This window comes from Chlorocebus sabaeus, chromosome 11, assembly GCF_047675955.1.
Source record: "Chlorocebus sabaeus isolate Y175 chromosome 11, mChlSab1.0.hap1, whole genome shotgun sequence".
In the NCBI taxonomy this organism is placed as follows: domain Eukaryota; kingdom Metazoa; phylum Chordata; class Mammalia; order Primates; family Cercopithecidae; genus Chlorocebus; species Chlorocebus sabaeus.
Window position 1 is genome coordinate 48,945,953 of NC_132914.1, and position 21,155 is coordinate 48,967,107.

At 46.8% G+C, this 21,155-nt stretch overlaps 2 protein-coding genes across 3 annotated transcripts in view; one reads left to right on the forward strand and one right to left on the reverse strand.

Annotated features, from left to right (window-relative positions):
- Positions 1-1,424: 1,424 nt before the first annotated feature.
- Positions 1,425-6,452, forward strand: DAZAP2 (DAZ associated protein 2). 2 transcript variants are annotated; one of them, XM_008003270.3, is made up of 4 exons: positions 1,425-1,553; positions 2,969-3,087; positions 3,497-3,742; positions 4,995-6,452. In XM_008003270.3, exons 1-4 carry the CDS (start codon positions 1,541-1,543, stop codon positions 5,121-5,123), a joined length of 507 nt encoding a protein of 168 aa, XP_008001461.1. In that variant the 5' UTR covers positions 1,425-1,540; the 3' UTR covers positions 5,124-6,452. The 2 variants fall into 2 exon arrangements, with proteins under 2 accessions (XP_008001461.1, XP_008001462.1); XM_008003271.3 differs by having other exon boundaries at positions 1,426-1,553; positions 3,497-3,665.
- Positions 6,453-7,957: 1,505 nt separating this feature from the next.
- SMAGP (small cell adhesion glycoprotein) overlaps positions 7,958-21,155 on the reverse strand; it is a 32,907-nt gene continuing 19,709 nt past the window's right edge. Inside the window, exons 4-5 of the mRNA XM_037997102.2 lie at positions 9,367-9,444; positions 7,958-8,721 (exon numbers count right to left, since the gene is read on the reverse strand). Coding sequence (XP_037853030.2) covers positions 8,543-8,721; positions 9,367-9,444 — 257 coding nt within the window. The 3' untranslated portion in view covers positions 7,958-8,542. The remainder of the gene's footprint in view (positions 8,722-9,366; positions 9,445-21,155) is intronic.

Here is a 21,155-nt window from a genome sequence, read left to right on the forward strand (position 1 = left end):
CATTTGGCTCTGCCCTGGTTTTCCCAATGCCCAGGTCCCTGTGACAAGCAAAATACCCAACGACCTGCAAAGTAGGCTCTGACCAATCCGAGGGCAGCTTACATGAGCAGGAGGTAGGCCCAGGAGAGTTCCTGGGTCCTAAGAGTTAACCCTTTAATCATTGGACAATGGAGGTGGAACTATCGCTTGAGGCCGGGAATTCAAGACCAGCCCGGCCAACACAGCGAGACCCCATCTCTGTATTAAAAAATGAATAGCACGCGCCTGTAGTCCCAGCTACTCGGGAGGCTGAGGCAGGAGAATCGCTTGAACCCAGGAGGTGGAGGTTGCAGTGAACCGAGATCACACCACTGCACTCCTGCCTGGGCGACAGAGCGACACTCCATCTAAAAAAATAATAATAAAATAAATAAATAAAAGAATAAAATATATGTATATACGTATTTTTTAGAAAGAAAACCAGCCTGGCCAACATAGTGAAACCCCTACTAAAATACAAAAATTAGCCGGGCATGGTGGCGTGCGCCTGTAGTCCCAGCTACTCAGGAAGCTGAGGCAGGAGAATTGCTTGAATCCAGGAGGCGGAGGTTGTGGTGAGATCGCGCCGTTGCATCCTAGCCTGGGCAAGAGCGAGACTCTGTCTCAAAAAAAAAAAAAAAAGAAAAGAAAAGAAAAGAAAAACACTTAATCGCTGCCCTAAAGGATGCCATCTTTGCCCTTATGGGTAATTAAGTTAGAAAGCAAAGCCATACATAGAGAAAAATAGAGGTACCATACAGGTCACCTGTAACAGGTGCTAAAAAAGGGCAGGGCCACAAGCACTCCATGAGGACTGCAGGTATGTCAGTTTCAGTGCCAGCTGTTGCGTACACTGAAAACATAACCCCTTCCTGTACGTGAGAAAAAGAAACGAACACGAGAACATGCCGACAGCCTGTCCTGGAGCAGACAGGGCGGCGAAGATTCCAGTGGAGGTCTCATCCAGGAAAGGATACATGTGAGCTGGAGTGGCAAAATAAATTTTAACAGAGCTGAAGCTTAAGTTGGGTTTGGTGGGGAGGGACGCATGATAAACTAAGGCGTGAGGAGCCGATTTCAGGCAGTGCGACAAATTTGCAGAAATATAAGCCCCTCGTGGAAGGTTGCCAAGGTGAGGTGACCTTGAGTGAATGAGTGTAGGCAGAGAAAGGTTCCGGGGAATGCTTGCATCGTTCTGCCGCCCAGCGTCCAACAGAGAAAAGATCCTGAATCGAGACAATACCTGCGTTTGGTTTGTCTCCAGCTGAGGGACACCGGTAGGGGGTGGAGGACGGGAACGAGCAGGGGGTGGGGCCAAGGCGAGTGGGCGGGACCGCGCCGACCCTCCCGCGATCGACTGGAGGCCGGGCGCAGAGGCGGAGTTTCCGGCGGCAGTGCCACCAAGGCGTCGGGTGACGCTAGGCGGACGGAACATCACGTGACACGGAAGTAGCTCCGAACAGGAAGAGGACGAAAAAAATAACCGTCCGCGACGCCCAGACGAACCGGACCCGCAGCCACCATGAACAGCAAAGGCAAGGACCGAGGGTAGCAGAGGCCGTCGGGGGGAGTACTGCTGGCCCAGAGTGAGCGGGTCCGGAGCCCAGGGTCACCAAACGCCAGGTTTGGGGTGGGCTGCGTCGCGCTCCTTGGCCGGCTGCAGTCCACGGCGCTGCGCCTGACGCCTTCGTCATCCCCAAATTACGGCTGCTTGCTGCCTCCAGGCCCTTTCCTCCGTAAACTCTGTGGCGCAGTTTGGAGCTGCGGGCTCGGGTGGTGGGGGGGCTTGACATGATGGGCATCCGCAGGAGCAAATAGAGCGCTAGCGCAGGCATTCGCGTAGGCCAATGGAGAGCCGGCGGAGGCGGGGCGCCGCGCTCCGGAACCCCCGGCGGGGCCCGAACTTAACTAGTGAGTTGCTGGAGTAGGCGCGTGGGCCGGGGCCTGTGAGGTCTGTTTTCTCCTTCCCTTCGCACCCCCTCGCCCTTCGCTGACGGGATCAGAACTTATCCCCTTCTCTGTGGTTGTACCAGTGTGTCTGTCAGAACATGATTCCCATAACCCAGGAATAGGGTGAGGGGGGAAAGAAAGGAATAGAAAAAAAGAAAAAAAAAAACAGGCCGGGCGCGGTGGCTCACGCCTGTAATCCCAGCACTTTGGGAGGCCGAGGCGGGCGGATCACCTGAGGTCAGGAGTTCGAGACCAGCCTGGCCAACGTGGTGAAACCCCGACTCTATTAAAAATGCAAAAATTAGCTGGGCGTGGTGGCGGGCGCCTGTAATCCCAGCTACTCCGGAGGCTGAGGTAAGAGAATTGCTTGAACCCAGGAGACGGAGGTTGCAGTGAGCGGAGATAGCGCCACTGCAATCCAGCCTGGGTGACAGAGCGAAACTCCGTCTCAAAACAAACAAAAAACCAAACATCATCCCCCGCTTTTCCAGTGAGGACATTCCTCCTCAGCCCTGCACCCTTTTCCCGGTCTCACGGTTCACTTCCATCATTCACACCCTTTGTTTGGAAGTCGACCTTGAATAGTAATCTGTAAGGAAAATCAGAACTGTTAGCCACGAAGTCTGGGCTGGTTGTAGACAGGCTGTGGAGACTACCTAAGGCAGAGGCACCGGTGATAAGCCAGAACAGCAGCAGGCCAGAACCCCAGACCTGTCCTGCATTCCAGAGGGAACTTGTGCCCAGCTAGACTTAACCCCTTACTCCTGTGTTAGTAGGAGCAGTGAGCAGTGCCTTTCCTGTCCCGTCAGAATCCAGCACCTTCCATTTTAAGGGTGTAAAGACAATGCATATTTTCTTAGTTCCAGGAATCAGGCCCACTGAGGCAGACTATTTGCAAATCCCTTCCGCTTGCTCCCACTAGGTTAGCTACCCGGTATGACCTGTCTCATTTTGGTAGCTCTGTGTAGTAGGTAACCTGCATTTTTTTCTTGTCTTTCAGGTCAATATCCAACACAGCCAACCTACCCTGTGCAGCCTCCTGGGAATCCAGTATACCCTCAGACCTTGCATCTTCCTCAGGCTCCACCCTATACTGATGCTCCACCTGCCTACTCAGAGGTGCTTCCAGTTTGACAGACTTGAACTAGCTGAGAATACTCTTAGAGTGGTCCTTTAGTCCTTAGCTACGTCTGACTTCACATGTTCACTCTTCACAAATGCTCACATGAATAATCTAAAACACTATATAATTTGGCAGTTTTTGTCGGAGTTGAAAGTACATTATTGGATGATTTTGTGTTATTTGGCACAGGCTGAGGTGCAGAAGATGAATTTGCGTTCTGTGAGCCCAACATTAGCTATAGCAGGAAGTGATCTAGGAGAATATTGAAGGCCAGTGGCAAGGCAACTTATGTGATCTTACAAAAAGTATAACCTGCACAAGGAGAATTAAGAATTGGCTTATTAAAGAGATCTCAAATAGGAATGTAATCAAATAACATTTTGCCTTCTCTTCTGCCTTTTCTAGCTCTATCGTCCGAGTTTTGTGCACCCAGGGGCTGCCACAGTCCCCACCATGTCAGCCGCATTTCCTGGAGCCTCTCTGTATCTTCCCATGGCCCAGTCTGTGGCTGTTGGGCCTTTAGGTTCCACAATCCCCATGGCTTATTATCCAGTCAGTCCCATCTATCCACCTGGCTCCACAGTGCTGGTGGAAGGAGGGTATGATGCAGGTGCCAGATTTGGAGCTGGGGCTACTGCTGGCAACATTCCTGTGAGTATGACCTCATCAGAAAGTGTTTGAGGGGGCAAAACTGTGGCAAGTGAATAGCATCTCACTGGGGACTGAGTTAACCTGATTCTTTTGTTTTCATGTCTATCGAGTCCTACTTGCTGCTTTTCCAGTTCATTTTGGTACACTGAACTGGTCTAGTAATGCTTCTTACTCATTCCATAAGCATTTACTCAATATTTGCCATCAGCATGGTGTTGTACTAGGAACCCTGATGATTAACAAAGTAGAATGTATAATCCCTAGTAAGTAGCTTTTAGATAGATATTAACAGTGTTAGTTATCATTTTTTCCTACTTAATTCCCCAGTGCATGAGATTTAGAGCCCAAATGACTACTCTGTAACTACATGCTAGAAATGAGGCGAGTATGTGTCATTAGTGAGCCTTCAGTTATCCAGTACTTTATTCAAAAACTATGTAAGGGCCGGCTATGGTGGCTCACCTGAGGTCAGGAGTTCGAGACCAGCCTGGCCAACATGGTGAAACCCTGACTCTACTATAAATACGAAAACTAGCTGGGCATGGTGGCAGGCGCCTGTAATCCCAGCTACTTGGGAGGCTGAGGCAAGAGAATGGCTTGAACCCAGGAGGTGGAGGTTGCAGTGAGCTGAGATCACACCACTGCACTCCAGCCTGGGTAACAGAGCCAGACTCTGTCTCAAAAAAAAAAAAAAAAAAAAAAGATGGGCATGGTAGTGGGTGCCTGTAATCCCAGCTACTTGGGAGGCTAAGACAGGGGAATCACTTGAACCTGGGAGGCGGAGGTTGCAGTGAACCCAGATCCCACCATTGCACTCCAGCCTGGGCAACAAGAGCGAGACTCTGTCTCAAAAAAATTAAAAAAAAAAACTAAAAACCGACGTAGGAAGCATGTGGGATTCATCCATAGACTGGCACCCTGTCCCTGTTTTGGGAATGTGAGTAGGACAGTGGTTCCCTACCCTCAAATGACTGTTGGTCTGGCCTGTTCATGTGCAGAAACTAGCCATAGGCTTCCTCTTAGAGCTGGAACCCTTTGAATGAGTGGTAGGCTCCCTTTTCTCTTTGTATCTTTGGGTTCACATGAAGTATAGACCTACTTTAGAACTCAAATTGATGGTGGAACTAGCTCCTTAAAATGCAGCTGGTTAGCACATTGCCTCATCCTAATAGGCCTCTGCTTCCCCTGTGTCCCCTTCCCTTCGTTTATATTAGCCACCCTGTGCCCATTCTATTATATCCTTTCCTTTCAGCCTCCACCTCCTGGATGCCCTCCCAATGCTGCTCAGCTTGCAGTCATGCAGGGAGCCAACGTCCTCGTAACTCAGCGGAAGGGGAACTTCTTCATGGGTGGTTCAGATGGTGGCTACACCATCTGGTGAGGAACCAAGGCCACCTTTGTGCCGGGAAAGACATCACATACCTTCAGCACTTCTCACAATGTAACTGCTTTAGTCATATTAACCTGAAGTTGCAGTTTAGACACATGTTGTTGGGGTGTCTTTCTGGTGCCCAATCTTTCAGGCACTTTTCAAATTTAATAAGGAACCATGTAATGGTAGCAGTACCTCCCTAAAGCATTTTGAGGTAGGGGAGGTATCCATTCATAAAATGAATGTGGGTGAAGCCGCCCTAAGGATTTTCCTATAATTTCTCTGGAGTAATACTGTACCATACTGGTCTTTGCTTTTAGTAATAAAACATCAAATTAGGTTTGGAGGGAACTTTGATCTTCCTAAGAATTAAAGTTGCCAAATTATTCTGATTGGTCTTTAATCTCCTTTAAGTCTTTGATTTATATTACTTGTTATAAATGGAACGCATTAGTTGTCTGCCTTTTCCTTTCCATCCCTTGCCCCACCCATCCCATCTCCAACCCTAGTCTTCCATTTCCTCCCGCCAGTCTCCATTGAATCAATGGTGCAGGACAGAAAGCCAGTCAGACTAATTTCCTTCTTTCCTCGCACTTCTCCCCACTCGTCATCTTTTAACTAGTGTTTCACAAGGATCCTCTGAAACCCTCTCTGTGCCCCAAGCACAGATCCCATTACTTCTGCTTTCGTATCTCCTCAGGCAAAAGTGGAGGGTGCCTTATGGGCCCTCCTCATAGGTTGTCTCTGCATACACAAACCTAACCCAAATTTGCTTTGGTGCCAGAAAAACTGAGCTATGTTTGAACAAAGATATCGTGCAAAGTGTACTGTGAACAACAGTTGGTTTAAAATATGAGGGGCAAGGAGGAGGATGCATTTCAAAAGCTTGATTGATGTGTTAAGAGCCAAATTAAGAGGAGTTTTCAGATCAAAAATTGGTTACCATTTTTTGTCAGTGTCTGATGCAGCCACTCATTCGGCTCCCCAGAATTCCTAGACTGGGTTAATAGGGTCATATTGTGAATGTCTCACTACAAAATGACTTGAGTCCAGTGAAATCTTATTAGGGTTAAGAATATTTCAGGGATCCTTAATGTTTTGATTTTTGTTTTCTGAAATTGGATTTTATTTTATTTTATCTTATAATTTCAGTTCATCTAAATTGTGTGTTCTGTACATGTGATGTTTGACTGTACCATTGACTGTTATGGAAGTTCAGCGTTGTATGTCTCTCTCTACACTGTGGTGCACTTAACTTGTGGAATTTTTATACTAAAAATGTAGAATAAAGACTATTTTGAAGATTTGAATAAAGTGATGAAGTTGCATTACACCTCACTGCAAGGATTCTTTACTTAGCTTGTTTTTAGATTTCTTCTATGTATATTTTATTTATATCCCATCTAGAATTCAGCTAGGTGCTGCTGCTGCTGTTTCCTTTGATGACACTTTGAAATAAAGGCAGGAGTACAAGCCTAAGACTTGACCATTTTCATGAATTCCATTCCAGATGTTCAACTTTTCATCATTTTACTCCCTAACCTCTTTCAAATTTTGGAATTTAGGACCTAAACTTAGAAATGAGGAACTATTGATTCTCCTAACTTGCTCTAAAGTTTGGCTTGAAGAAAAGTTTCTGGTATAGCAATTTGTACATGTTGAGGATGACCTTCAGTTTCTCCAATGTTCTATGTGGAGAAATACTGAAAACTCATAGAATCTAGCCTGTCAAGATAGATTCCTCAGCTTATTTATTTATTTAGTTATTTATTTTTGAGACAGGGTCTCCCTCTGTCACCCAGGCTGGAGTGCAGTGGCACAGTCTCGGCTCACTGCACCCTTTACCTCCCAGGTTCAAGTGATTCTCAGCCTCCTGAGTAGCTGGGATTACAGGCAACCTGCTACAACACCTGGTTCATTTCTGTATTTTTAGTAATGACAGGGCGTCACTGCATTGGCCAGGCTGGTCTCAAACTCCTGACCTCAAGTGATCCGCGTGCCTTGGCCTCCCATAGTATTGGGATTATAGGCAATAAGCGACTGCACCCAGCCAGATTCCTCAGCTCTTGATCTTAACTTGGTTGCGTTTGAGCTTGGACAATGGAGGCAGTACATTAAGACTTCAAAGGAGAGCTAGCTTAATTCCAAGGTGAACAACAACTCTTGGCTTGATTCTGAGGATACACTGGGAAAGGCGGTAGCTTGATTTTTCCTGGTTCCTTCTGTATATACATAGAAGGGATTCTAGGAAATTCTGGCCCTTGCCAGGATGGAGGCTTGAACCAACTCATCTCCCAGGGTAGGTTTATTTATTTATTTTATTTTATTTTTTTCCGAGATGGAGTCTCGCTCTGTTGCCCAGGCTGGAGTGCAGTGGCGCAATCTTGGCTCACTGCAAGCTCCACCTCCCGGGTTCATGCCATTCTCCTGCCTCAGCCTCCCAAGTAGCTGGGACTACAGGCGTCCGCCACCACGCCCGGCTAATTTTTTTTGTATTTTTAGTAGAGACAGGGCTTCACTGTGTTAGCCAGGATGATCTCTATCTCCTGACCTCATGATCTGCCTGCCTTGGCCTCCAAAGTGTTGGGATTACAGGCGTGAGCCACTGCACCCTTCCCAGGTATGTTTCTAATGACATTACTCTGGAACAAGCTTTCCTGCACCATCTTTGTCTCAAATCTCTAAGATAGTTCTGCAAACTTCTAGAACTTTCCTAAGGTTCTTATTGCTTGGGAGAGAACACATGCAAAGGCATTAAATAGGTAAAAGAAAATGTCAAAAATGTTTAAGGAAAAATAAGTCAAAATGTAAAGGTAGTTACTTCTTGCACATGAGAATTGGACTTCTGTAGCAATGAAAAATTTTAATTTGGATAAAAATCACGTAAGCATGTTGTTGTTGGGGAACACGGAAAGGAAGGGCTCAGATTAGGGGATGTAGCACATTTATCAGGAGGTAAGATCTCCAGAGTCTCCTACCCTTCCTGGCCTGGCCTTTTACTGTGGTATCCAGCCTCTGGGAAGACCTTGTATGGACAGTATCTCCACTGGGGCTATCACTAGGTAACCAGGTAGGGGACAGAGTAGAGCAGCCAATGGCCCTAACGCTCTTTTCTCTCCCTTCAACGTGTGAAAAAAGATGACTGGGCACATACTCAGATGTCCCCTCATATAGCCCCATCTTTTTGACCAGTCAAAAACACCAGCTCTGATAAGAGGGCCTGGTTAAAGATACCATAAACAGCTTTCTCCATGTCCCTGGTCCCTGGAGTCAGTGATGTCGGCATTTGGGACTGCGACCTGGCTGGAGCTTGGATTTGCCCACATCAATCAATGCTTCTCCCTGGCTTCAGATAAAACTTTCCCGTAATAAGCAGTCAATATGTTAGTGCTGGAGCCAGGAATAAGCTCCTTGGGGCCCGGGAGTCATTAGATGAAATATTCCTCCTTCTCCCTGCCCTTGGCCAAGTCACTCTCCATCTGGACGATGGCACTGGGCTCGCCTTCTGTAGGTTCATAGGTGACGTAGCTGCCTTTGTTCTTGTACAGGTAAAAGAAGATCAAGATCACGACCGAGAGCAGGGTGAGGAAGACCACGGTGATAACAACTTGGAAAGGAGAGGGAAAATGTAGAGATGTTTCAGGATTGAGGATGTCTCAGTAATTCCTGGAGTCATCTGATTTAGTCACTGTTTTCATAAAGATCCTCTTGTTTTCGTTAACTAGTGTCCACTTCCATCCAAACCATGTTCCCCCACCAACCCCAATTTCCATGGCACATAATAGCCGGAGTCTGCTGGTGCTTAAGTTAAGCTAAGGACACATGCTTTTGATTTCTGATAAAACTGAACTCCCTCCCAAACCAGTTCCTGATTCTTACAGAAACGGGAAGGAGGGAACAGGAAATGGCTTATCCTAACAGGAAGTGGTTTCTCTGATCCTCCCCCTCTTCCTCACCCACTCAACCAACCACATATATCCTCGTCCCTACCCATGTACTCGAGTGTAACGTCCGTATGCATATCTATTTGTGGCCACCTCCCAACCTGTCATTTACTGGTAGTGCCTCTGACAGAAGCCTCTGAGTCTTTTATAGCTGTGTGTGTGTGTGTGTGTGTGTGTGTGTGTGTGTGTGTGTGTATAATATAACTTGCATGCCAGGGTGAGCCCATTAATGGATTTGGTCAGGCTCTCTCCCGAGAGAGATGCCCTTGATCCAGAAGGTCCCTTGGAGTTGGCTCAGAGTCTATTACCTGCAATGAGTGCTGTGCTGGCTCCATCTTCTGGGGACAGGGCCTCAGTGGGCCGTAAAATTGGGGTGGTCATCAGTTCTGGAAAATGTAGAAAAGTGGAAAAGGAAATGGGGTGAATTCTTTTGTTTGAAAGCATATGTTTGGCTTTCAAATTTCACCACTCCACCTTCTTTGCTATTCAAAAGTTTATCATTTAACTCCTATAGTAAATATAAATAGAAAATCCTGGAGAATAGAGAAGAAAATAAACCACCACCCAAAGACAACATGTTGATGGATTTCTCCCTGCATAATATAATGGTTAAGAGTAGGGGCTATAGAGCCTGACGGACTGGGTTTCAAATATGAACTCTGTCCTTTACTAGCTGTGTGACCTTGGGAAAAATTACCTAACCTGTATCTGCAAAACGGAGGTAAGAGTACCTACTTTAAAAGGTTGTTGTGACATTTAATAAGTAACTCAGTAAGGATAAGCCATTATTAGGAATGCATATTTTTACATAAGTGAGATCAAATGAGATGTACATGCACATATATTTACATTATATTATATAGCATGTGCATTTTCTTGCAGCATTCTTACAGACTCTTTGTAAACATTATTTTAACATAATGAAATAGTGCTCCTCTCCTATTAAAAACCCTTTTCTACACTTCCAGAATAGGCCCTGCAATTTGAAAGGTTCTGAAACAGGCCTCTCCTCTACCCTAAAATAGATGCTGCACCCCCTCCTGCTACGGGTTTATTTATCCTTCAGCGCAAGAAAGTCCCACCCTAAAGTCATTACCCAGGGACAGAACATGACAAAATGAGTGGTCTCCAGAAGTCCCTTTTAAGTGTTTACAGAGGAAGTCAGGAAGCCCTTCTGTTCTTTCCTATTAGCACTTTAACGTAGAGGTTACTGCAGGATAGAGGTTTCCTGGGGAAAACTGGCTGGCTGACCCTGGCATCACCCACAGGAGGCACCCCGACCTGACTGGCATCCCACAAATAGCAACACTCACCCACTGCCTCCTCTTTGCTAGGCCCTGTGCTAGATGAAAGGTCGAGCAAAATGGACACGGGCCAGCTTCCCAGGGCTCACCCTCCACAGCACCCTCCACAGCTTGCACGGTGAGGAGCTGCCGTAAGTGCACTTAGGAAAGTGTGTGGCCAAGGGAGCGTCTTCCAGTCTTCCAGCCAGGAGTGACCTCCCAAGGGAGGAATATCTGAGCTGGGAGCTGAAGCAGGGGTAAGAGTTTACCAGGTAACAGGGATGGGGCACATTCCAGGCAGAGAGAAGAGCCTGGGTCAAAGCTCTGAGACTGGGGGACTCAAAGGCCAGCGTGGCTGGAGCGTGGTGTGAGCATGACTCCCATCCAGTGCCTGACACATGCAGGTTTCCATCCACAGCAAGTGAAATGAGGGCATCAGTGGTGGTCAGGTGGGCCTGTGCTAAGAGGGGCCAAGACTGTTGAGGGGTCTTTCCATGCAGGCCCAGGGAAGCCTGATGAACCATCCTGGTCCCGCAATACAGAAAGCAGAGGCAGGCTGTGCAGAGCACTTCCTCTCCCAAGGCCAGGCCAAACCTTTCTCCACTGGCCCCTGCTTTGTCTAGGAATGGTAGTACCCTCAACCACTCTGTGGCCTTGGGCAAATGGTTACTGTGGTGTTTTTTATATATATATATATATACACACACACACACATATTCTAGGTCTTCATCCACAGTTCCTGGCTCCTAATTCCCACAGCCCGTTAGCCTTGTGTTAGGATGTGGGTGTCAGGAAAAGGAATCTCTCTGGCCTCTTCCTGCTCTTCCCTTCACCCGCCCCAAGGCAGGACTCTCATCTTCCCCTGCCTTTCCAATAGTGGGTCATAAGATCCTCATTCCAGAGGGAGAATTTGGGAAAGGAATGCTGACATCATGAAGCTTCCATTAAAAACCCAAGAGGACTGGCCTTAGAAAGCTTCTGCATAGCTAAACATGGCTGGGCATGGTGGCTCATGCCTATAATCCCAGCACTTTGGGAGGCCGGGGTGGCTGGATTTCCTGAGCCCAGGAATTTGAGACCAGCCTGGGAAACGGCAAAATCCCATCTCTACCAAAAATAGCCAAAAAAAAAAAAAAAAAAAAAAAAAAAAAATCAGCTAGGTGGTGTGGTACTTGGGAGGCTGAGGAATGAGAATCGCTCGAGCCCAGGAGGTGGAGGTTGTAGTGAGCTGAGATCGCGCCACTGAACTCCAACCTGGGTGACAGAATGAGACACCATCTAAAAACAAAAACAAAAAAAAACCCAAAAAACAACTAGCTGAACATGCAGAGGTTCCCGGAGGGTGACACACCCAGGGAGGGCATGGAAGCTCTGCCTCCCCTCCCCGCACCTCACCCTACACATGTCCTCATTTGTATCCTTTGCAATATCCTTTATAATAAACCAGTAAACATATTGTTTCCCTGAGTTCTGTGAGCTACTCCAGCAAATTAATTGAACCCCAAAGCAGGGGTTGGCAGGGGTGGGAACTCCAACTTGAAGCTGGTTGGTCACAAGTTTTGGAGGCCTGGACTTGTGACCAGTGTCTGAAGGGAGGTGGAGCCTTGGGGACCCAGCCTTCGACCTGTGGTATCTGACACTGGCTCCAGGTAGATAATGTCGGAATTGATTAGAAGACACCCACTTGGTGTCTTTTTGAGACAGAGTCTCGCTCTGTCGCCCAGGATAGAGAGCAGTGGTGCGATCTCGGCTCACTGCAAGCTCCGCCTCCTGGGTTCATGCCATTCTCCTGCCTCAGCCTCCCTAGTAGCTGGGACTACAGGCGCCTGCCACCTTGCCGGGCTAATTTTTTGTAGTTTTAGTAGAGATGGGGTTTCACCATGTTAGCCAGGATGGTCTTGATCTCCTGACCTCATGATCCGCCCGCCTCGGCCTCCCAAAGTGCTGGGACCACAGGCATGAGCCACCGCGCCCGGCCTGGGGCCACAGAAGTCTTCTGTGTTAACTGTTATGTTGTGAGAGCTGAGGAAAAATGGTTTTAGAGTTTGTCTGGAACAGGTATACATTTTTTATTTCAGATGGAGTCTCGCTCCATTGCCCAGGCTGGAGTGCAGTGGCATGATCTTGGCTCCTCCACCTCCTGGCTCAAGCGATTCTCCTGCCTCAGCCTCCTAAGAAGCTGGAATTACAGGTGTGTGCCACCATGCCCAGTGAATTTTTGTATTTTCAGTAGAGACAGGGTTTCACCATGTTGGCCAGGCTGGTCTTGAACTCCTGGCCTCAAGTGATCCACCTGACTCGGTCTCCCAAAGTCTTGGGATTACAGGTGTGAGCCACTGTGGCTGGCTTATACATTTGATTCATTCATCCATTCTCATCTGTTACCCATAGGAACTATATTAACCAACATTGTAGTTCTACTGTGAAGATTAAATGAGAGAACATGTAAGCATCATAGAGTAGCTACTACTTAAATATTATTTAAGGTGACTTTGTTAATATGCTTAGTCATTAAAAGGGAAAGCTGGCCAGGCATCGTGACTCACGCCTGTAATCCCAGCACTTTGCGAGACCAAGGTGGGAGGACTGCTTGAGGCCAGGAGTTTGAGACCAGCCTGGGCAACATGGCAAGACTCTGTCTACAAAAAAAAAAAATGTAAAAATTAGCCAGGTGTGGTAGTATGTGCCTGTAGTCCCAGATACTCATGAGGCTGAAGTGGGAAGACTGCATCAGCCCAGGGGGCTAAGCCTGCAATGAGCCAGCACTGCGTTACTGCATTGTTAGGCAACAGAGTAGTGAGACCCTGTCTCAAAAATAAATAAATAAATAAATAAAAGGGAGAGTTGCTCTGGGTTTGAATCCTGCCTAAGCATATTACTAGGTGACCTGGAGGAAGTTCCTAAACCTCTCTGAACCTGTTTCTTTTTTTTTTTTCTTTTTGAGACGGAGTCTTGCTCTGTCGCCCAGGCTGGAGTGCAGTGGCACCATCTCGGCTCACTGCAAGCTCCGCCTCCCAGGTTCATGCCATTCTCCTGCCTCAGCCTCCCGAGTAGCTGGGACTACAGGCACCTGCCACCACATCCGGCTAATTTTTTGTATTTTTAGTAGAGACAGGGTTTCACCGTGTTAGCCAGGATGGTCTTGATCTCCTGACCTCGTGATCCACCCGCCTTGGCCTCCCAAAGTGCTGGGATTACAGGCGTGAGCCACCACGCCTGGCCTTTTTTTTTCTTTCATTTTTTTTGGTAGAGACAAGGATCTCACTATGCTGTCCAGGCTGGAGTACAATGGTGCAATCTTGATTCACCGCAGCCTTGACTTTCTGACCTCAAGCAATCTTCCTGCCTTGGCCTCCCAAAATGCTGGGAACACAAGCATGCACCACCACGCCTGGTGGTACCTCAGTTTCTTGATTTGTGAAATGGGAGTGTGGTATACAGCTTCTGAGATGGCTCACAATGATTTCTGCCTCCTGGTGTTGACATCCTTGAGCATGCCTCTCCTCTGGTATATGGGTTGAACCTGGTGACTTGCTTTTAACAGACTATGGCAAAAATGATGGTATGTAACTTCTGAGATTAGGTGATACAACACTGTGACTCCCATCAAAGGGAAGCTCTGAAGTTTATCTACCTGGTCATGACTTCACACCTTTCACCATGCACTTTCCTCCCCAAATCTCCCAGGGCTGCAATCCATCTTCCTACCATGGATCTAGAGTTCTATACAGTTGTTCCTAGTTTTGCTTTCTTTAAACATTTGAGAATTTAGGATGTACAAAGCATTGAGTAGATTAATGTATGTCAGAAGCTTGAAGATGAGTAATTTCTGTTCAATCACCAACAATAACTTACTTTGTACATTAGGCTGAGTGTGGTGGCTCACATCTGTAATCCCAATACTTTGGGAGGTGGAGGCAGGAGAATTGCTTGGGGCCAGGAATTTGAGACTAATCTGGACAATATAGTGAGACACCATCTCTATTTATTTTTTTAAAATAATATATGGAGGAGGCCAGGTGCACTGGCTAACGTCTATAATCCCAGCACCTTGGGAGGCCAAGGCAGGTGGATCGCTTGAGCCCAGGAGTTGGAGACCAGCCTGGGCAACATAGCCAGACTCCCATCTCTACAAAAAAAAAAAAAAAAAAAAAGTTAGCCAGACATGGTGGCACACACCTGTAGTCCAGCTACTCAGGAAACTGAGGTGAGAGGATCACTGGAGCCCAGGAGGTCCAGGTTGCAGTGAGGTGTGATTGTGCCACTGTACTCTGGGTGACAGAGTGAGACCCTGTTTCAGGAAAGAAAAAAAAAAAAAGGATAAAGGTGGGAGGAAACCAGATGATCACAATTAAATACAGACAGTTGTGCTACAAAGTGCTTCTTTAACATGAACTGGCTGACTGGTGATAGGTAACTTAGGGAATGATGTCAGTGTAATGCAGAAGTCATGCTAATTTATATGTAACTTCTTTATTTTCAGTTTATTTTCAGTTATTTATTCTTTAATTTTTAAAAAATTGAGCAGCCCCTAGAACCAAAAGAGGTTCAGAGGACTCCCCATCCTCTTTATACCTTTAATGTTTAACATGATCAAAAGCAAGCTTTCTCACAACTAGAGAATATTTTAGTCAAACAGGAAGACCTTAAGAAAAAAATTCTATAGAATGCCTTGCTGAGATGCAGCTATTGGTCGGTTTCCACTTATATGAAGCCATCGGGTGAAGCAGAAAGTGCAGATGAAGAAAGGTGCAAAGAAATTTACCTCAGTATTTAAACAATGGCAAGAAGGCAGACTCTACATCAGATTTTTTTTTTTTTTTTTTGAGACAGAGTCTCGCTCTGTCACCCAGGCTGGAGTGCAGTGGCACAGTCTTGGCTCACTGCAACCTCTGTCTCCCAGGTTCTAGCGATTCTCCTGCCTCAGCCTCCCGAGCAGCTGGGACTACAAGAGCGTGCCACCATGCCCAGCTAATTTTTTATATTTTTTAGTAGAAACAGGGTTTCACCATATTAGCCAGGATGGTCTCGATCTCCTAACCTTGTGATCTGCCCGCCTCGGCCTCCCAAAGTGCTGGGATTACAGACGTGAGCCACTGTGCCCAGCCTATTATTATTATTTTTGAGACCAAGTCTCACTGTGTCGCCCAGGCTGGAGTGCAGTGGCTTGATCTCGGCTCACTGCAACCTCTACCCCCTGGGTTCAAGCAATTCTCCTGCCTCAGCCTCCCAAGTAGCTGGGATTACAGGCATGTGCCACCATGCCTGGCTAATTTTTGTATTTTTTTCGTAGAGACAGTTTTGCCATGTTGGCTAGGCTGGTCTCAGACTCATGACCTCAGGTGATCCGCCTTCCTCAGCCTCCCAATGTGCTGGGATTACAGGTGTGAGCCACCGCACCCTGTGGAGGACAATTTAAAAAGCATTATATCTGGAATAAGAACAAAGAAAAAGCTAGGCTTGTTTGGGCCTGAGGGGTCAGGTTGGAGGTAACAGAGAAAGCAGAATTCCCTCAGGCCTTTTCACCTCTGTCTCCTATCAAAGAGAATCATTTTTTTGTACTAAGGAGCAGTGGAGCCTTTGGGGACATGGGGGAAGTGAGCTCAACAGAAACAAAGAAACCCAGCAAGCACCAGCCTGATCTAAAAGGACCAGATATGACAGCCAAGGGCACTGCAAGAACTTGTAAATGGGATTTCTGTTGGTGACACAGGAGCTTCTGAGAAAGAGGGATCTGGAACCTGAAGGGGCCATGGAAGGAAGGTGGATTCCGCAAAGAAATGGTGAGCTTGATGTGATTCCCCAGCAAAGTTCTAGAACACATTATCATGGCCTGTCTGGAGGGCTCTGAACTTGAAACAGCAAGTATTAGAAGTCAGAATGGGACTACCGAGAGCAAGCTGGGTCAGACAAGCTGCACAGCCGTCTTAGACTGAGATTCTAGGTTCTTAGACAGGGAAATTAAACAGTTCAAAAAGAATTTACTGACTGTGTACTCTATGCCAGGCTCTGAGCTTCTATCAGTGAACAACACAGGCAAAAACTCTTACCTTTAGAGTTCCTGCCAAGAGTAAACAGAATTACCTAGAAATCTCATTGCTGGGATGCTGGGTACGATCCCGCAATCCCACTTCCAGGTATCTACCCACAAGAAATGAATGGACTTCAACTGATACTTGCATATCATGTTCATAGGAGCATTATGCAATACCTAAATAAAAGGTAAAATGGACCGGGCGTGGTGGCTCACACCTGTAATCCCAGCACTTTGGGAGGCCGAGGCAGGCGGATCACGAGGTCAGGAGATTTGAGACCATCCTGGCTAACACGGTGAAACTCCGTCTCTACTTAAAAAAAAAAAAAAAATTAGCTGGGTGTGGTGGTGGGCGCCTGTAGTCCCAGCTACTCGGGAGATTGAGGCAGGAGGATGGCGTGAACCCAGGAGGTGGAGCTTGCAGTGAGCCGAGATCGCGCCACTGCACTCCAGCCTGGGCGACAGAGCAAGACTCCATCTCAAGAAAAAAAAAAAAAAGGTGAAACAAACAACCCAAATGTCCATCAATAGATAAACGGATAAACAAAATGTGGCATAAACATATCCTTAAAGAGGAAGGAAATTCTGTAAAAAAAAAGAAAAAAGGAAGGAATTCAGACATATACTACAACATGAATGAACCTTGAGGACATGACACTAAGTGAAATAAGCCAGGCACAAAAGGACAAACATTCCAGTCTGGCCAACATGGCAAAACCCTGTCTCTACTAAAAATACAAAAATTAGCCAGACGTGGTGGCAGGTGCCTGTAATCCCAGCTACTCGGGAGGCTGAGGCAGGAGAATCACTTGAACCCAGGAGGTGGAGGTTACAGTGAGCCAAGATCGTGCCACTGCACTCCAGCCCAGACGACAGAGCGAGACTCTGTCTCAAAAAAAAAAAAAAAAAAAAAAGGACAAACATTGTATGATTCCATTTCTATGAGGTGCTTACAGTAATCAAATTCATAGAGACAGAAAGTACTACAGGAGATTGTAAGGGGCTAGAGAAGGGGAAAATGGAGAGTTAATGTTTAATGGGTATAGAGTTTTTAGTCTGGGAGGACGCAAAAGTTCTGGAGCTGCGTAGTGGTGTTGGTGAAGGTGTAACAACGTGAATGTCCTTGATACTGCTGGACTGTATACTTGAAAATGCTTAAAATGGTCAATTTTATGTTATGTATAATTTTACCACAATAAAAAAACCCTCTCTTTATACAACTTACATTTTTAGAGGGGGAAGACAGACAATACATAAAATAAAGCCGGGCACGGTGGCTCACGCCTGTAATCCCAGCACTTTAGGAGGCCGAGGCGGGCAGATCATGAGGTCACGAGTTGGAGACCAGCCTGACCAACACGGTGAAACCCTGTCTCTACTAAAAATACAAAAGTTAGCTGGGCATGGTGGCGTGCGCCTGTAGTCACAGCTACTCAGGAGGCTGAGGCAGCAGAATCACTTGAACCCAGGAGGCAGAGGTTGCAGTGAGCTGAGATCGCGCCATTGCACTCCAGCCTGGGTGACAGAGAGAGACTTCATCTCAAAAAAAAGGTAAAAACACATAAATAAGTAAAAGGTATGCTATATTACATGTGAATTAGCACTATGTAGAAAAATAAGCAGAAAAGGGGATGGAAAGCTGGGATGTGGAGTTGTGGTTTTAGAGAAGGTTGTCAGGGGAAGCTTTACTGATGAGGTGACTTGAGTAAAGACCTAAAGAAGGTGAGGGAGGCAGCCATGCAAAGAGCTGATTGAAGAACATTCCAGGCAAAGAGGACAGCAAGTTCACGGGAAGGCTGTCCACAGCACTGAAAAACACCCCGGGGCCAGGCATGCTTGGCCTGTTAAATGCACAGCATGGAGGCCCCTGAGTGGCAGCAAGGGGGAGAGGAGAAGCAGAGAAAGTCAAGGAGGCCTGTACAACACAGGCCTTGTAGGCCAAGGTAAGGGCTTTTTCAGTGAGTGAGGTAGGAAGCTTTTACAGGTTTTTGGGCAGAGACTGATCAGATTTTTACTTTATTATTTATTCACTTAATTATTTTTGAGACAGGGCCTCAGTCTATCCTCCAGGCTGGAGTGCAGTGGTATGATCATGACTCACTGCAGCCTCGACCTTCTGGGTTCAAGCAATCCTCCTACCTCAACCTCTGGAGTAGCTGGGACTACAAGCATGCACCACCATGCCTGGCTAATTCTGTATTTTTAGTAGAAATGGGGCTTCACCATGTTGGCCAGGCTGGTCTTGAACCCCTGACCTCAAGTGATCTGCCCACTTCAGCCTCCCAAAGTGCTGGGATTACAGGTGTGAGCTAGCGGACCCAGTCCCTTTTTCTAATTTCCATGACAGCATTAATTGCTTTTGCAGCAGCTCAGTGAGAAAGTGGTGGGATTCTGAATATAATCTGAAACAAAGATGGACAGGATTGGATGTGGGGTGGAGTCAAAGATGAAGGCATGGAGTTATATGAGAGGGGGAAGCCTGCGGGAGGAACAAATTTGGAAGAAACATGATTGCTTACTAGATATCAAAGTTCAGATGTTAAGACTAGAATTTGGAGGTGGGGTGTGGTGGCTCACGCCTATAATCTTAGCCCTTTGGAGGCTGAGGACAGAGGACCACTTGACCTCAGGAGTTCAAGAGCAGCCTGGGCAACATAGTGAGACCTCATCTCTATTTAAAAAACAAAAACAAACCACCCCCCCAGAAGTATATATATATATATATATAAAATACAGATATATATATGGTACTGGAGGTTGAAGTCATTAGATATTTAGGACCATAGACTAGGTGAGATCACCCAGGAGTAAGTGCAGATAAAGAGAACCCAAGACTGAGCCCAAGGAGACTGGGGAGTAGCAGCCAAACAGCTTTTGCCATGCAGAGATCATAAATGACCTTTACAAGAGAAGTTTTGGTGAAGTGCTGGATATAAACCCATAATTTAGGGTGGGTTCAAGGAAGAAATGGAAGGAGAGGAACTGGAGGCAAAGTATAAATACATGCTTACAAAATACAAAATTTCTCTGTAAAGGTGAGCAGAGAAATGAGGCTGTGACTGGAGGGGAAAGGGAGTTCAAATTTGTTTGTTTTTCGGATAAGAGAAATGCCAGCATGTTTGCATACAGATAAGAATGACTCAGATGAGAGGGACAACTGATGATGTACAAGAGTCCTTGAAGAGATGAGATCTAGAGCACAGAGGGGCTGGCTGCAGACAGCAGCAGAGACAGTGCCATTGGAAGGAGGAAAAGCAGAGTAGATGGGCACAAATGCAGGCGGCAGGTTGACGGTGGGGGTGGGAGCCTTTGGCAGTTCTCTTCTGAGAACTTTAATTTGCTCAAGAAAATAGGATCTTAACTGGGCCCAGTGGCTTGTATAATCCCAGTACTTTGAGAGGCCAAGGTGGAAGAACTGTTTGGGACCAGGAGTTCAAGACCAGCCTGGGCAACATAGTGAGACCCTGTCTCTTAAATTTTTTTTTTTTTTTTTGAGACGGAGTCTCGCTCTGTCACCCAGGCTGGAGTGCAGTGGTGCGATCTCGATCTCAGCTCACTGCAAGCTCCGCTTTCTGGGTTCACGCCATTCTCCTGCCTCAGCCTCCCAAGTAGCTGGGACTACAGGTGCCCGCCACCATGGCTGGCTAATTTTTTGTATTTTTTAGTAGAGATGGGGTTTCACCGTGTTAGCCAGGATGGTGTCGATCTCCTGACATCGTAATCCACCCGCCTCGGCCTCCCAAAGTGCTGAGATTACGGGTGTGAGCCACCGCGCCTGGCCTCTAAAGTTAAAATAATTTTTTTTTTTGACAGAGTCTTTGCTCTGTCCCCCAGGCTAGAGTGCAGTGGTGCCATCTTGGGTCACTGTAACCTCCCCCTCCCAGGTTATAATCATTCTCTGCCCTTGGCCTCCCAGGTAGCTGGGATTACAGGTACCCACCACCACACCTGGTTAATTTTTGCATTTTTAGTAGAGATGGGGTTTCACCATGTTGGCCAGGCTAGTCTTGAACTCCTGACCTCAGGTGATCTGCCCGTCTTGGCCTCCCAAGGTGCTGGAATTACAGGTGTGAGCCACTGTGCCCAGTCTACCCATTCTAAAATAAGATCTTAACTGGGCCCAGTGGTTTGTACCTATAATCCCAGCACTTTGGGAGGCAAATGTGGGAGGATCGCTTGAGGTCAGGAGTTTAAGATCAGGCTGAGAACAACATAGAGAGACCTCCATCTCTACAAAAAAATAAAAATAAAAATAAAGCAATAGCCAGGTATGGTGGCACATACCTGTAGGTCCAGCAGTTTGGGAGGTTGAGGTGGGTGGATTTCTTGAGCCCAGGAGTTTGAGGCTGCAGTGAGCTATGATTGTGCCATAGCACTCCAGCCTAGGTGACAGACCCTGTCTCTCAAAAAAAAATTAATTAATAATTACAAAATGGATGTAAGATAATCAGTTGAGAGTGAGGATGGGAGGGGCTTAAGGAGAACTGAAGGTGCTGCAAGAGTAGATAGCATCAGAAAATGTCATAACATTATTTATAGGCCAAGCACAGTGGTTCATGCCTGTAATCCCAGCATTTTGGGAGGCTGAGGGCAGGTGGATCACCTGAGGTGATGGAGGCTGGGAGTTTGAGACCAGCCTGGTCAACACTGTGAAACCCCATCCCTACTAAAAATGTAAAAATTAGCTGGGCATGGTGGTGGACACCTGTAATTCCAGCTACTCAGGAGGCTGAGGCAGGAGAATAGCTTGAATCCGAGAGGCACAGGTTGCAGTGATCCG

What these genes read in the sequence shown, in the direction of transcription:
- DAZAP2 (XM_008003271.3), top strand. An exon ending in CTCCACCTGCCTACTCAGAG is followed by an intron (nt 3,088 to 3,496) that starts GTGCTTCCAGTT and finishes TGCCTTTTCTAG; the next exon opens with CTCTATCGTCCGAGTTTTGT. An exon ending in CAGTCCCATCTATCCACCTG is followed by an intron (nt 3,666 to 4,994) that starts GCTCCACAGTGC and finishes CTTTCCTTTCAG; the next exon opens with CCTCCACCTCCTGGATGCCC.